The following is a 16,962-nucleotide window of genomic DNA, read 5'->3' on the forward strand; positions in this document are numbered from 1 at the left end:
GGGGAAAGAGAGAAAGAGAGCGCTTGGCAGCTGGTTTGATGAAGGATGTACGGAGAATGTTAACCAGACAATCACCTTGCATCTTATTGATTGAGATGGAAGAGAGGTAATTAGCACAGAAAAGAAGGGGAAGCTGAGGCCACTTTCAATGTTTTGATACAAGGTGTTCTCTCTTTGTACCAATCTACATATTGTGTTCTTTGTGTGTGTTTGAGCATGAAGGGAAACGTTTTGTTAAAGGTTATAGTGAATGTCCTGATTTTTTTTTTCTGCTGTGTCTAGACGTGACAAAAACTTTTGTGCACGTAGAACGTAAATGTTAACCGGTTCACTCTATAGTACAGCTGTGCTGGTGGTTACTACAAGACAGCTGATTAATGTAGACCCGTTCCAGTTTTACTCAAACTATCAAATCTGCAGAACAAAGAGCAACACCTAAAACTCATTAGATTGAAATTTTATATTAAAATACTGTGAATTCAATACATATATAAGACAGGACTTTTTTTTTAGTTTGAAAATATAGTTTGTGGTCTTTTGCGAACTGGATAGGGTTTTTAAATGAGACTAAATGATGGGAAAAAATGTTAGTGTTACTTCATTGATAATACACAGTTGCCCGTGGTGACGATATATATCAGATTTATGGAAATGTTTCTTCTATCAGAAGAGATTTGGGTCTAGAACGCCACCTCGTGAATCAGTCCATCAGTATTTACAGATGTAAACTTATTTTTTTTAAAAAGTTACATCCAATTTAGAATCACTAATTAGCTTCTACCGTCTCGATTCTCGATCTTTTATCCAACATCTTCCTGGAATGGTCCACATTTAGGCTTGGCAGACAGAAACATTATATAAAAATAATGATCTTTCTTCAGGTGGAAACTGACAGCACACATCAGGTTTTACCAGTGACACTCCTCGCCATGACCCTCATGGTCTCATTTTCAGGAGTGGGTAAACTGCAAGTCTTAACTAATTCTCCCATTTAACAGCGCATTAGTAAGAACATACTGTTTATCCTGCGATTTAATGAGCCTGTAATGGCAGGAATCAGTCAGTGGTAAAAGAAGTAAATGATGCCAGAGTAAACAACGCCTTAGATCAGCAGACTCATCACTCGTGTTGTCTTGCCTGTTTGTTGCGTTGTTTCGAGTAAATTCAACACGTCATGCTATTTACAGTACAGCACACGTCAGTGCTGAATCACACCTGCGATCTTTGGCCTTGAACTCGATATATAGTTTTACCTATAACACAGTAGGGCTTTTGTTCCACCGTGGTTTTTGACATTTTAGTCCACCTCTGAACTCTTTTTCCAGTCCGGTTTCATGCCAGAGAAGAGGTGTTTTGGATCCCACTTAAATTTGACACCCTGCTCTGTTTCTCTCTGCTTATTGAATTTAAATAATCTCCTCTATAATTCTTTCAGTGTCATCCTGGTAAGCTTGGAGAAACCATAAATCCGACATAAAGCCCTCCTCTCCCGGTTGGCAGACATTTTTATGGCTAGCCACATTGTGCTGCTACTGTCAGTGGATTGTAAAAACCCAAGAATGTTTCACAGTGCGCATCATGCCGTAATGCAGATGGGAAGGGGACAGTCAGCCCTGGTTTTATTGTTGACTTTTGAGTATTCCTTGTTAATTTATGCCTCGTCTGAAGAACTCTTATGTGTGTCCTTTCAGCTCGCCACTGAGACAACCGTCCTCGACGGCCAAAGTGTGCCTGGTTTGTGGAGATGAGGCATCAGGTTGTCACTACGGCGTCGTAACATGCGGAAGCTGCAAGGTCTTCTTCAAAAGAGCTGTGGAAGGTATGGCATCGTCCCACGTTTAGATGAGATGTCACTGGCTTGAGCTTAAAACCCTGCAGATTAAGCAAACACAAGGGAGTGCAAGAAAACATTACCACCTCTCTGACAAGATAATAAGTAAAACAGCAAGCAAATCAAGAAACATATCGACCAGTTGATAGCACACACAGTATGCAGCATAAGAAACACACAGCGAGTACAGGAAACAGGCAAACAGAGAGATTGGTACAAGCCAAGTACACAATAACCGCATTTGTGGCAACACAAAAAATAATGAACAAGTAATTGGCTGAATCTAGGTATGGAGCCATTATCTTTTGATTGCTCTTTTGGAACAACATTGATGATTAGTTGACGTCAGTGTTTTTGTATCTGCAGCATATGCAGCCTTATGTGTTTTCAAATTGGCGAATGTGTTTCTTAATTGATGTTCTAGAAATTCTACTGCAACTGTCCTTTGAAGCACCGCTCCTCTCTAAAACAGAAATAAGGATCATTATTAGGTTATTTACATTATTATGTAAATAACAAAATAACTTAAAGCAAAAATTGGGAAACGTAAAATCTGAAGTCTTTATATTAAGGGCCATCAGTCAAACAATACTGTTTGCTCTGGGTCTAAACAGAGCGTGTTGTGTGTGACGTCTTCTTTTGCGCATTGAGGGTTCACACTAGAGCGCGTTTGCTGTCGCATTTTATTTGTAGTGTGAACAAGCAGACAAAAAAAGAATCGGATTTGATCCAAAAATCGGAATTGAGCATTAAGACCTGCAGTGTGAACGTAGCCTCAGACGCTAGTTCCGTTTGCCTCTTTTCGTTGCTGTGCTTTGGACTCTCATATTTTTTATACAGGAAAAAAAGAAAAGACACATTAATACTGTTCTATTACGTTGCAGGAATTTCTAATTAATTATTTCACTCAATATCAGATAAATGAAGAGAATCGCTTTAACTGACAATTACAACTCTCAAACTTATTGGCCAATATTCTGCTTATTTGGAGGATCTTATACCAGAGTGATATGCTATGAAGGACACTAACAAAACTTCAAACCCAGTCTGAAATAATAGGTATGACATCGATGGTAACCATCTTTCTTTGTTAAGCCGTGCTTTCTGTTTCACGCATCATGTGACTCTTCTTCTACGCAAGACTATCCTTATGAGTGTCGCCTACTGCAATCAGAGATACTGTTAAATGGTGATGACAAAGTGGTGAAATTAAAATTCAACAAATTCTGTAAGGTACACAAAATATAACAGTAAAATGCAACACACAACAAATAAGATGGAAATTAGACCAGAAAAGTGCATTCAGCCATTCACACCTATTCACACCAGCTTGTTTTCTATGCTGAAGTGCTTTTATCTAATGTTCACTCACATTCAGAGCAACTTGGGTACTTTGACATGTAGACTGGAGCAGTCATGGATTGAACCGCCAACATTCCGATTAGAAGATGACCTCCTATACCTCCTGAGCGACAGCCACCCCATCCATTCGTTCTCCTCCGCTTATCCAATTCAGGGTTTCGTGGGGCGAGCTGAAGCCTATCCTAGCTTTCACAGTACGAGAGGCGGGTACACCCTGGACAGTCGCAGGGCTAACAGAGCGAGACAGACGACCATTTGCACTCACATTCACACCTATAAGCAATTTAGAGTCAACAACTAACCTAACCCCACTAACTGCATAACCCTGCCAGGTTATGTGTCCAGCACAAGTTACCACGGTGATTTATCCAGGTAAAAAGACGGATGACTTTAATCTCACGTTGTAATGTGCCTCTTATGTTAGGTAGGAGCTGGGGAAAATGTTAATGAGAAAAATGGTATAAGTCATTTTCAGATGTAACAACAACATTTTAAAGAGCTCACTTAAACAAGGACATGGTGGCAAGTTGCTCTTTCCACACATTCAGCACACTGTACTTTGCAAGAATTATTACCCATAGTTGCTTTTTAAAATTTCCACCATACTGTTGCATCTATGCAACAAACTACTGTTTAATCTCACTAGACCATCTGTTTATTTATTCCTAAAATATCATTAAAATGACCAAAATTAGGCATTACATTTATAGAGTGAGTCATCGGGGAAGAAAAAAGCAATTCAGTAGGTTAGTCTCCAGCAGCAGCCCTTTATGTTATATTTAGCTTGGGGAAAATCAGCACCAGTCATAATGTGCTTTTCATGTTGTGCCTGTTGCCTGAGGCTTTGGCCTAACTCATTTAGATGAGTGTTTGAATGCAAAACACACTTTTACAGACCCAGTGAAGGCGGGGGGGGAAAAACAGGAGCAAACAAGGCTGCTAGCCAGCCAGCCGTCAGGCCCTCTAGGTGTTTTCCTGACCATTGAAGGAATTGCATTCATTCCCAATCAAATCATGCCTTAATTTGATGATATTTACACACCGTCATTACGTAGAGACCTAAAACCAGATTATGTGTCTGGGGTTATCGAATCAGACGTGCCGTTGTTCTTGCTTCAAGCCTGTCTGGCACAACGCCGGCGGCAGACACTCAAGATCGGATTTTGTGCGGGAGCGCTAGTCAGGTGAGGCACCGGAAAGTGCTCACTTCTCTTTGTAATTACGGTGCTAAAACCGTATTTTTTGGTTTTTTAAAAACACAGAAAAGGCTTCAGTGATTGCATAATGCCTTTCAAATTTAACACGGTGATCCTTACATTCATATTTTCTCAATATTCAGTATTTCTCGGGGGGGGGGGGGGGGGGGGGGAATTTCCTCTTGATTCTGCACAACCAAAAAAAGAAAAAAGGCAACTGTGCAAACTATGAAAGCAACCCCTAGAGTGGTGTTATGTCATCAAGTTTGCATGAGACATGTGAGCTTTTACCTTACTTTACCCCCCTCAATAGCTACTGCTGCCGCTGCTGAGGTGGATGGAGAGCGAAGCAAAGGATGAAAATAGTGAGAGAAGGATTTTGCAAAGGGAGGAGAGATAGAGGACGGTGAAACGGATACAGCGAGGGAGGAGGGGGAGGAAGGACAAAGAAAAAGTCAGACGCAGATCGAGATAAAGAGAGGAGGAGCTGGGAGTAAGTAACATGGAGAGGGATGGAAAATGATGTGTCAGCAGCGAGTGCCGGAGAGGTGTAAGTCAGGACGTGAGGAGACGTTTCACTCCGCCCCTCTCCCAGTATTTCCTCCTCCTTCTCCTCCTCTTTTCTCTCAAAGTTAAAAACTTAGACTTGGCATGGGAGATATAAAAGAAGACTGCAGAGAGTGGGCATCTGTACAAGGGGAATAATCCAGCCCATGCTTAATTTCTTTTGGCACGGCCTGCCTCGGGGGACACAAGTTTTCGGTCGGCTGTAGCTCATTAGACGACTAACTGGCTCACAGCCCTTACTACAGAGCTAGCATTCTGAAGCCATCAACAAATCAGATGATATTCTGTGATTGTGAAGAGTCTGGTTTTCTCTTTACTCGAGTCATATAGGTCATTGCTAGGTAGCTTTTCTTCTCTTTTTTAACATCACTGGGCCTCAGCACGGTTATCCTTTTGAAGTCTACGTTTTAGATTTACATTTAGACCATCTGTTTGGAATATCTATTGGCCACATGGGCCCTTCACTGTCCAAATCTGTTCACTTACAGTTCTCCTCAAGAGGACTAATATTCATTCCACTTAATGTTGTCATATCTACCAGAAGGTGCTGCCAACTGTACACTATAAAGTTTAGAACCATGAGCCTGTGAAATATATATTAATATTAAATTAGGTGTTGAGAACTCTCTGGCTCCCAGTTTGCCGAAGAAAAAAAAAACAGCCCTCGGTTCATTCTTACCTCACAACATACAGTATGCATTAATATGATTTATTAAAATGTATTTATTATTATATATTAACATTAATTGCTCTAATTGCTAACGCTCACGGGATAAATGTATATCAGAGGCACTGCATGAGAAACACATGGCACTTACATAATCCCCAATAGCAATCAGTGGGAGAAGTCCATCACGCCAAAGCGGGCATTTTGCTGATTACTGGGAAACATATAAGCCAATCAAGTTGCTACATTAAAAGTTGAAGTTTACGACACTTTGTACCGTGTGGGGGCAAACGTTTCTATTCGTAGTGCAGATGTAGATAAGTGCTCTTATCATTTGTCTTGACTTACTGTGTTAGTAGTGTGAGTTAGCAGGACATTTGTTCAAGCTCTTTGGTGGGATGAGGCATCAAAGCGCCACGAGATGCTGTGTTGGCAGTCGGGGTTGAGCCGTTAATTAAATCACAATGCCGTGTATTTGTGCTTATGTGGAGCAATTATAACCTGCGGGAGGAAAAAATAATCATTTTTTAAACTTGTTGAATTGGCTGTTGACATTACAGCTATATCACTATTCATTTAGATAGTCCAAAATAACTCCCTGCTGGCTGCTGGTGGCAAAACGTCCTTTTAGAATACAGAGGGCAGCAACAACAACTTATTAGAGTACCTGCTGCTGCTGCCATTCATAGATTAGAACTACCCAACACAATGACTGATAAGCAAAATGATATTTAAACACTGTGGTATACAGTACTGTGAATTAAGCTCAAACTACACATTTTGCTTTCACTTTGGATTAGCCACCCAGCTGCATTAGCACCATTCACTCAGCATCATTTTTGTCCTTTTAACAACAGGATACCACTGGTGACATAAATCATGGTGACAATGTAAAACCAAGGGAAAAGGTTTGTCACACAGGCCTAGAGACTGGTCTGCAACCATATGACAAACACATGAAGCCTAGTTGTGGTTGTTTCGGTCACTGGTATATTACTTCAGCTGTAGTTTTAATGAAACAGAAAAGTGTGACACAAACCAGAAATGTAGAAGGTTCTCTTTCAATTAACATATTTCACAAGGCACAACTTTTACTTTGAAGGTAAACTTTCTCCACTTCTGGATTGTTCGCATCACACTTTCCCAAAATGCACTATTTGCAGACCAATGTGAAGAACTACAAGCAACCGTGGCAACCTGCTAGGAACCAAATCAACTGCTAAAAGTTTGTTTTAGTTAGGGGTTTTTTTTTGTTTTGTTTTTTTGGTGCAGTAACTTCTTTGCATCCGATTTCACGAAGCAAGAAACAGCAATTTCTGACTAACCAGTCGGGGAAAACATCTTTCCCTAGCAACCAGTGGTTGTATCACTTCCAATATGGCAGACAACTCTAGAGCAATGTGCGTATGACGCCTTGTGAGAAACCTCGATTTCATTTAGCTGTTTCTATCATTTGGCTGTTTCTTGTCCTGCTGTCTTGGACTGCAGTTGGCAATGACAGCCCTTCTTCTACAAATAAGATGTGCTGCAGAGATTCATTGTGAGCCTCGGGCCAGTTTAACTTGAACCTGACAAAGGTGGAAAGATAGTTCATGTGTCAGCACTGCAGAGCAGAACAGAGACTATATGGTTGGTTGCTGCAGTCAAAGCCAATAAGGTTGGAGTCTGTCCACGGGATCTTAATTTTTAATAATACACAAAAAGTATCTCAGTCTGTGGGAAAACTGCATTATTAAAACTACTGTACTCTGGATTATTCTGGCTAAAAGGCTGAAATAATGTTGGCATTTAGCCTGTAGAAACTGTCTACAAAGTGCAACACATAAAAAAAAAAATAAAAAAAACCCCATCTCAGTAGTATTTAGTAACTACGTTCTCACACAGTGCTGTGACACCAATATTATCAGTACATAGATAAGCAATTACTACAAATAATCCAGTTTATCTTTTAGAGAATGGCAGCTATTGTTAGACATTTACTGTGTTTACCGTTACATCTGGCATGTTAATTGTCCGATAAATAAATATAGAATGACTTATGAAGCTCACAAGGCAGCTGTACTTATGTTATTGACTAAACTGTCATGCAAACCTGCAGTAAATGTCTTGCAGTTAACTCTTCAGGTTATGGATTAGTCCTGCGCTGCAGAAAACAACCCTCTGACATAAAACAGCGCTTTGTAAATATGTGCCATCGCTGCTAATGAAATGTGGAAATAGCTGAATGCATTCATATGTGCTTCTTTCCTGCTTTCACTCCTCTAAAGACAAGTTTGTTGATACAAGACAGCTGCACTCAATAAACGGCTCCATGTGGCGCACATTTGAAGCGTTCAGCGCCAACTTATTATTCGCATGTCATCAGTGGCTTGGCATGTCTGCTCCTCGTAATAATACCAGGTCATGCTTGGAGCTCACTAGCTGCTCTTACTGTTCCTCTTTCTTTTTCTTTTTTTAACTTTGGGTTTACGTGATACACGAGAAATTACTCAACCTTGCTACGCCCTCATTCAGCTCTAAAAATCCGACTGGGCCGTGGTTTCCGTGGCGCTCGTGTCAATCTGAAAAACTCATTCTTCCTTGCCTCCTCAGAGGAAGAGGTCGTCTGAGGACACGTCTTGCCCGGTTTCTGTTTGGATTGACAGCTCTGCTGTCCAATCCCGTTGCTCAGCTCAGGCTCGGGGGGGAGGGAGAAAGGCCTCCCTGCAGTGCCTCCTCGGTGAATGCTTCAGGTTGTGTGTGAAGGAGCTCATGTAACGACGGCTGGAGTCAGTGTTGTCCCGATCTCACCTTCCCCACATCACACATCCTTTAATCAGAAACTGCATAGCAAAGACACAACCGGAGGCACAAGAGGAAAGAAATTCAGGTGTACGGCTCGGGGTAAAAATGACTTACTCTAAGCATGTGTGTCGCCCCGATTGCAAATAGACCTGTAATGATATTAGAAGGGATATCTTATTACACTATTAAATACTGTTAAATTATGCATTCTTTTAGGAATATTCATATACATAAACAATACATGAGGGCTACAAATTATTTTTTATATTAAAATTGTGCACTTGAACAACATCTTGCACTGCAGACATATTATATTCTTGTTTAAGTGGTTGTTCACTATGTTCTATTTAATGCCTCATTTTAGCAATAAAAACAACATACATAACACTGTCTACTGTCCTATAAAGCCTGTTGTGGCACTAACAACTACACCATATGTTTTGGTGCTTGTGTGATGATATAACTCGCACTACTTCCTCCATGCCATCAGTTCCTCTGGCCTAGGCTGACCTGCATGTCTCCCCAGCGGATATAATCTGACCTCCATCTCTTCCTACTCCCTGGTGATACCTTTGTTCTGTGACTTCAATGTGGGTTACACCTTTTGTGCTCAACCAAATAAGGGCCGCCAATCTGATGGGCTTTATCACTGTCTTCACTGGTAATTGTTTTTTCTTTTTTTCTTTTTAAAGATACAGCACTAAGGGAGTGGCGTTACTTTAGAAAGTGCTGCTGCAGATATGCTGCTCTCTTCATTAAAAATAGGTATACCACCACAATTATGCAAAAATGTCTTCATCCTTTGCAGAGGCGATCAGGATACTTATCAATTTGCAGAGAATTATTTTCAAAACATGCTTTAGATGACAGAAAGTTTTCACATAGTTATATTGCAAGAAAAAAATGCCTAAAAGCTGGGACCACTTGGCATCATAGATTTAGTAGTTTTAAATAAGAGCACAAACCTAATTGTGTAAAGCCTCATCCAACACAGCTGTTTGTGTGCTGTCCAAAGAAGCGGAGTAGCGATGCCATTGCAAGGCAGTGATTTGCATACTGCTGGCTCACTGGTGACAACAATTACATCTCTGTTTTTTTTGTTCGTTTTTTTTTTTGTGTTTGCTATTTTGGTATCTGTGTAATGATAGGTTGCATAAACACCAATGAACCGTGATCACAGATTTGGCCAAATGCTTTGCTGGTCAATAATTAAATTACTGTCGTCCACGATTGCGTTCTTTAGTTAAGTCCACAGCAACGGTACCCAGTGAAGAAGTGTGCGTCCACTGGCAAGTGTTCTTCGGTGCCGTTATCCATGTGCGTCTGCATCTGTATTTGTGAGGTTATTGTCACAAACAGGGGTCTGACCACTTGTGTTTATTGGCTATTTAAATATGTCAGGTTAAAGGTTGTATTTTAGCAAAGGCCTGAAGCTGATTTTCGCTTTCGAGAGCAGCCGAACTGTAGCTTCCTGAGTGGCCAGAGTGCTGTAGGTCAATTGGAAAGAAAATTTCCTTCTTAGAAGAATTTCCTAGTAATGCATTGGTCCTTACATTCGTATTTTCTAAATATTTAATATTTCTCAGTTTTTATTATGGGAGTTTCCTCTTCATTCTGCACGAATCAAGAGGTAATTTAAAAGATAAACATGTTGCGCGAGTATATGTGAGCGCATGCACAGTGTGCATAAATAAATTCTCATGCTTGACACACACACACCTACACACAAACTCACACACAAAGTTGCACACGTATCCACCATCGGACTGCGACTTTGGCTGGCTCTTAAAGTGTGTTTCACTCTAACAATTATTAACAAGATTCACAGGAATGAGCCAAACAGTTGACACGAGGACTCCAGAGTTTCGGAACTGCCTTTCGGTCTGGCCTAAAGAGGCGCAAATGTGTGATTGTGTATACTGTAAACATGTGTGTGTGTGTGTGTGTGTGTGTGTGTGTGTGTGTGTGTGGATGAGGATGGGGGGGGGGGTGCAGGGAATGGGATGGCTGCGTTGTGTATCCTGTGTCGCAGTTTACTGTTTTTTAGAGCAAGAAAAATGGGCTTATGTAACGGTCATGTGATTTAGCCAGAAATAGTGGTGGGGCTACAGCTGCTGCCTCTCCTCCTGCAGCTCGGTTCCTTGGCTTTTGGCAGCAGCCAGACAGACACACTGCGCACTACTCCCGCTAGCTCAGAAAACAACTTCTACTCAGTCCTACACACAAATACAGATACTGTACTGTAGGTGCAACAAAATGCAATGCACAGTAGCATTGTCGCTGGAGATAAACTGCATGTGAACGCCACACGGCGAGCTCCCGTACTAAAAGCATTGCAATCCACGACAGAAATTTTGCGTACTTTGAGAGAAACAAACAACTGACAACAAACGTGCAAGGGAAAATACGGAGCAATATGCACAGACATGCAAGCATTTGCATGCGCGCAACCATGTATGTGTTTGTGGGAGGGACACACAGTTTTAACATAAGCCCTGAGGGAGCTAAGCCTTATACTTAGGTCATTAGGGTCACAATGGCACACTGTACCACTCCACCCGGGTTGGGTTGTGATTTCAGTCCCTGTGTATGTGTGTGTGTGTGTGTTTATTTCTTTGTGGAATCAGATACAAGATTTGCATTATTTATTTATTTTATTTTTTGAAATTGCCAAGTGGAGCAGCTTTGGCTGTATGTGCATGTGTGCGCATGTGAGATAGTGAGAGTGAATGACTGTATGTGTGCATGTGCATGAGCCTGTCTGTGTGTGGGCGTATGGCGCTCTGAGGCTGGCGGACGTGTGGAAAAGGAGGGATGGAGACGCAGGCGTAGCGAAGGAGAAGAGTGGAGGAGGAGAGCGGAGCTGTACAGTGAAGAGCTAGTGGAGCGGAAGGAAGCTCTCTGAAATGGGAGATCATTGGGTTTAGCTCAGGGCTAGGCAGGAGGCAGGAGGGATTCTCGCCATGTTAGCATCACTGTCAGGAATAGTCTAGCTGCAGTCAGAGTCCTGGCTCCGGCGAATTCTAAAAACTCTCATGCTATTTACTGTCTAATGCACTATTAGTCATAGGTGAGAGCGGAATAATCACAATTTTAATCATTTTCACAGTCGTGAAAACCGATATTGCCACACATTTTTTTTACAGCTTACCTTGATGACCTACATTACAGTGGCTCACAGAGATCTGACATTACAATGAAACATTTCCTGCCATTCATGTAATTGGTTGTATATTTCCTGGAAAATGTTCAGAACTATTATCCTACCTCTATAAGTAAGCGGCTTCTATCTCCTGCTTCACTTTTTTTTCTTCTAAGAAAAAACAAAAACAGACAAAAAAAAAACCTGTTTTCTCCAAAACTTTGAAAATATCACTATTATTCTGTGTCAAGCTTCAGGATTGTCATCATCAAACTGACAGGGTCTTGTCTCCCTGTAGGTCAGCATAACTACCTGTGCGCTGGGAGAAACGACTGCATCATTGACAAGATCCGAAGGAAAAACTGTCCAGCGTGTCGTGTACGGAAGTGTCTCCAGGCTGGGATGAACCTAGGAGGTAAGGAGTCACATCCTCATTACACATTTGCCCGGTCACTTGTCTCAGATGTGGCATTTAAGTCAGCCTCTGTTTGCTTCATGGAAATTATAAATGTAGATCCGTATATAGTCACAAGAGGCCCTGGGATGCTGAGTCAGAGGATGTTTGTGTTTATATTATGTGTCTGAATATAATATGCATAATGCATCTACAGCAGGTGTAGCTCAACAATACTATATACAGTACAAGCTAAAAAAAAAAAAGAAGCCTGCAGACAAGTTGCAGCATTGTGTTATAAGGAAGTATGACACTGTATGTTAGCGGGGAAAATTTGTGTTTTATTTATTTATTTATTCTTTTAAGTGAAATGTATTCATTTTTTTTGCCACAGGCATATTCCAATTCAGGGTCACAGTGGAACGCGCAAAGCTAAAAGCACACTTGATAGATTTTCACTCCATTAGAGAGATTGAAATTACAAATGGTTTCCAATTCTACGCTCCCAAAGGGAAGTGAATTTCACCACAAATGTAAACACATAAAAAAAATACTCTGCTTAAAATTGTACAGACACATTTTAGGATTTTAGCAATTTACTAGATAAACAATGAAATATATGCATAAAGGCATATTGGATATTGTAAAAAGCACCTTAAAAATAGGATAAATAGTTTTAGGTTTACTAAACAATTGAATATTCACCAACTACTACTGAAGCCATGTAAAAGAAATTCTAGCTCTTATTATACTCTTTTTTTTAAAGGGATTTTTATAATACGATAACTTTTGATGGTATAAAAATGTTAACCTTCAGAATTACACCATAAGAATGGCCACTTGAATTGAACTCCTCAGAATAAGAGTGAAATGCCAAACGTTTTAAATGAGAGTACGACCTATTTTGTTATAAGGCCTATGATTTGAAGAGGTACATCCAATATTTGGGACAAAGTTTATCCAGCAAGCCGGCCAACCAACTCACAGTATAACAAAACTCACATAAACAGACACTGATTAGAAAAATCAATTTCGGAAAAGGATTTTAAGATCCATTTTCTGTCCTATAAACTTCTGGAAGCTTACTTTTCCACAGACAATTTAATTTGCCTCTATATATTTCAGGCAACAAAACAATATGAAATGGATGTAATAGTGAGTTGCTAGTGTATTATAGGAACAGAGCCCACTTTGTTTTGGTGTGTATTATGACGGTCTGAGAGCAGACACAATGTTCACTGTCTGTGAAGAACCGGGTATACGAGGATAATAAGTCTATAGGTGGATGCAGGGGTGAAGCTGGATTTTAAAGCAGAATACCAGAGTGAGATAGAAGCCACAGTATTATAAAGTGTTAGTCACATTAAACACTGCCCTTCAGCACAGCGAGTTCAGCACACATGGGACTGGAAAATGGCACCAAAAAAGTAGTCTGATTACAGATACCCTCCAGTAATTAGCCACATGTATCAGCACTCATAGCTTGAAGTAGTTTGAACAGCTTGAACACTCTCTTCGCTCTCTTCTTTCAGTATTTCTACGAGGTGTTGAAAAGCATCGTATGACCATGAGTCACAAATAAATAAAACTTAAGGTTGCCAGCAAGTGTATTTCTGAGTAGCAGCAGCGTAATCCATTGAAAGAGACTTCAGCTGTTTATACCTAATTACTGTATGCTGTGAAGACCAGTAAAGAAAGCTGACATGTTCCCAAAACTTAATAATAGACATATTTTTGTAATGCTCTTTTAATATCAGAATTTTATTTTTGTTTATTTGTTTTGTGAAGTTTGCCTTCCAGCCAACAAATATGATAATATTATTTCATGCTGTGTAAAGTGTAAGTAGTCCCTTTTATGAATATTTATTCCTACTGCCGCTATAGCATCATTTACAAGAGACATGGGATCTGTACCATGACGCATGTTCGATCTGGAAGTCATCTGCCTTCACTTTGGCTACCACTGGTTGTCCTGGCAACATTAAGCTAGTTATCGGCTGATTCTTTTAACTTGGAGCATCTCCGTGTGAAAGAGGCAGAGTTGACCAGAAGCAACATTATCAGAATCATGAGTGAAGGATGAGTTGCAGTGATTCGAGCAGATAAATCAGACCACAGATGGATAACCCCTTAATCATGCTCTATCGTACAGGCACCACCGAGTTAGTCAGTTCAGCCCACAGCTACAGTAAGTGCAAATATGTAGAAAGCAACTATAAAAAACAACAAATTAGCATCATTTTAAAGAACTTTAAGAAAAAAGTAATGGACTAGCTACATGAATTTAAAGCAGCTCATGCAAATTACACCAACCTAGTGAGAGTGGAGAGCACAAAGAAGTAGCAAATTTGGTAACTGTATCAAATATGTAATATTTATTATCGTTAAAACAAACCTGTAATACCACTGAAAATTTAGCTTATAGACATTTATTTATTAGCTAAAGAGTAGCAACAGCTTTATGTAGCTCAACAGTGGTTTATACATTTGGCAACAAGTGAAGCTCTGGTTTGATCCCAGGATGAGACAGAAATCAGGAAGGAGTCAGGAAGAGGGAAAAAAATCTGTCAAATGAAACATAGGGGAACTACCTGCTGTGGTAACCCCAACAGTTTTGTGAGGTGTCGTTGTAGACAGCATTGATTTTTATAGTCTCGATTGATGCCCCGAGATTAGCAATTTCACCGTCCTCGTCTTGGTTTGGAATAAAAAGAAGAAAAAAACAGACAGTGGTGAGGAGAGGCGGGTCTTTCTGTAAAACCAGTTGTTAATTGGCTAATGGCTTGTTAATCACAAGCAAATGAGCTTATTGTGGCAAATCCTCTTTTTGAAACATAGTATCACCTGGATTTACAAAATAGATGTAATATTTCATTCAGCATGAACCCAGAATGAGCAGAAAAATGTTTACAGAGGTCAAGTCAGAAAGCTATTTTCTTACAGTGAACTATAGTACGGGAAGGCTCTTTGAAATCACAACTATCGCCATGTGGTGGGCTTCGGGTAAAGTGCAGGTTGAAGGCGCTCACTTTTCCAACCGGAAGCTAGAACCGGTCTGGCCTAAACCGGAAGCTACAAGAGACCTGGGGCTGGCATCATGATGCAAATCGAACTCTGGGTTAGCCGGCTTTACTGAAACCAACATTTTACTGTTATTAAGGCTACTATGAAGCTGGTTTAAAGTCTTAAAGGCGCTTTTTAACTCCAGCTGTGAGCGCACTCGGAGCTGCCGATTTGAATCAGCATCGGAGTCGTAAATGTAGTGCAGCTCCAGTGATGCACTGATAAATTTGATCGTGAGGACGGAATAAAGTAAGATATCGAAAAGCAAAATAAAAACCACGTAAGCTGCACAAATATACTTATTATCAGGGATGCAAACATGGACTCCGTACAAAAGGTGAGGACATTGCCTGGTCAGAGAAAACCTGCTGGGGTGTTGATTTTAAAATGTAGTTAATGTAGTTTACATGCTAATAAACCAGTTCTGTCAGTTATTATGGGTTAAAACAACTCTGGCTAAAACATATAAAAAGAACAGATGCGGGAGCTGATTAGGGACGACCTGTTTTTCACACAACCCTTGAAGCTCTCTCTCGATTCTCTCAAAAAGATGCTGTTTCCTTCAAGCCATGTATGCTTACATTAAAACTTGTTTGCTGTTAAACCGGCGTGTCTGCACATTTACACGTGACACATTGTCGGGTATTGCTCGTGGGGTTATCTATGAGCATGTTTGGAGCTGTTGATTAACATCTATGACAGAGCGATTGGAGAAGTATGATATATAATGAAAGAGTAATTCCTGCAGGGGAAAAAAAGGTGCATTTTGCAAGTTGAAATTAAAAAATAGATAGACTTTTTTGTCTGGTTCCCTAATGATGAGGAAGGATGTTGTAATTATGTGGTGAAGCATTGCTGTCTAATGCACGATGAGATCAGTGGAACTGAAATGCTTCATTTATATTTGAGGGAATAATTTAACAGCGTGAGGGTTTTTGTTCTAAAAGAAAACAGAAGGCTTTTACTGTACTTTTCGTTTCCAATTATCATCACAAAGACTCGCGTGTTAGTTTAAGCTGGAGCGATGAAGAAAGTGTGTAAAGACGCTGACATTTTGGAGCAAATAAAACGCTGCTATTTAGGTTTCCCACACGAGATCATGCACACATTCCTCAAGAGTTGTCTGCCATATTGGACGTGATACAATCATTGGTTGCTAAGGAAACATGTATCCCCCGGACTGACAAGTATAGGTTCCTGGAAGTTGGTGGCCCTGGCTAAGTCCAGACCCTGATGCAGGCCACAAGCCGAAACGCATTGGTCACCCAAAAAAGTTGTTCGCAAATACATTAAGTGTCGCTGAAGTCTTCATGTCATCTTTTCCATGCGCCTTGGAAGTAGGTGAAGTTGTCCCACTCTGGCTAAGTGAAATTGGTTGCAGAGAAGGTCCTACCAGGGGTTGGGAAACTCCAGGCCTCAATGGCCAGTGTTCTGCAGGTTTTAGATACATCCTTGATGCAACACTGCTGATTTAAATGGTTAAATTACCTTCTCAGCATGTCTCCAAGTTCTCTAGAGGCCTGGTGATGAACTTATCATTTGATTCAGGTGTGTTGACCCAGGATCATATCTAAAACCTCCAGGAGGCCTGGAGTTCCCCACCCTTGCCCTACAATGAAAAACTATTTTTTGATTGCTTTGGTTGCTAGCACTTTGCCACGGTTGTCTTTAATATTAGGAAAAATGCTGAGCAACCGCAGCAATGTACTAGCAACCACAACAGTCCTTGCCAAGTCCTTGCCAACATCTTGGGGAATACCTTTTTTCCTAACAACAGGTGGTTGCCAGGGGGTCATTGACCACTCTATAGGCCTGTGTGATTGGGACTTTATACTTTTTTTTGCCAACAACTTCCAGCAACCGCTCACAACCTGTTGGGAAATACTAATTTTTCACTCACAAATGGTGGTTGACAGATGGTTGCAGACTGGTCTCTAGTCCTGCGTGACTCGGGTC

At 40.7% G+C, this 16,962-nt stretch overlaps 1 protein-coding gene across 1 annotated transcript in view; it reads left to right on the forward strand.

Moving 5' to 3' along the window:
* Positions 1–16,962, forward strand: part of nr3c2 (nuclear receptor subfamily 3, group C, member 2) — an 84,680-nt gene that overhangs the window by 49,195 nt on the left and 18,523 nt on the right. Inside the window, exons 4-5 of the mRNA XM_086295395.1 lie at positions 1,692–1,819; positions 11,848–11,964. Coding sequence (XP_086151521.1) covers positions 1,692–1,819; positions 11,848–11,964 — 245 coding nt within the window. The remainder of the gene's footprint in view (positions 1–1,691; positions 1,820–11,847; positions 11,965–16,962) is intronic.

The sequence above is a fragment of the Aulonocara sp. 'chitande type north' Nkhata Bay genome, linkage group LG6, assembly GCF_057382095.1.
Source record: "Aulonocara sp. 'chitande type north' Nkhata Bay isolate Kocher_YH1m ecotype deep benthic linkage group LG6, A_spYH_male_GT1.1, whole genome shotgun sequence".
In the NCBI taxonomy this organism is placed as follows: domain Eukaryota; kingdom Metazoa; phylum Chordata; class Actinopteri; order Cichliformes; family Cichlidae; genus Aulonocara; species Aulonocara sp. 'chitande type north' Nkhata Bay.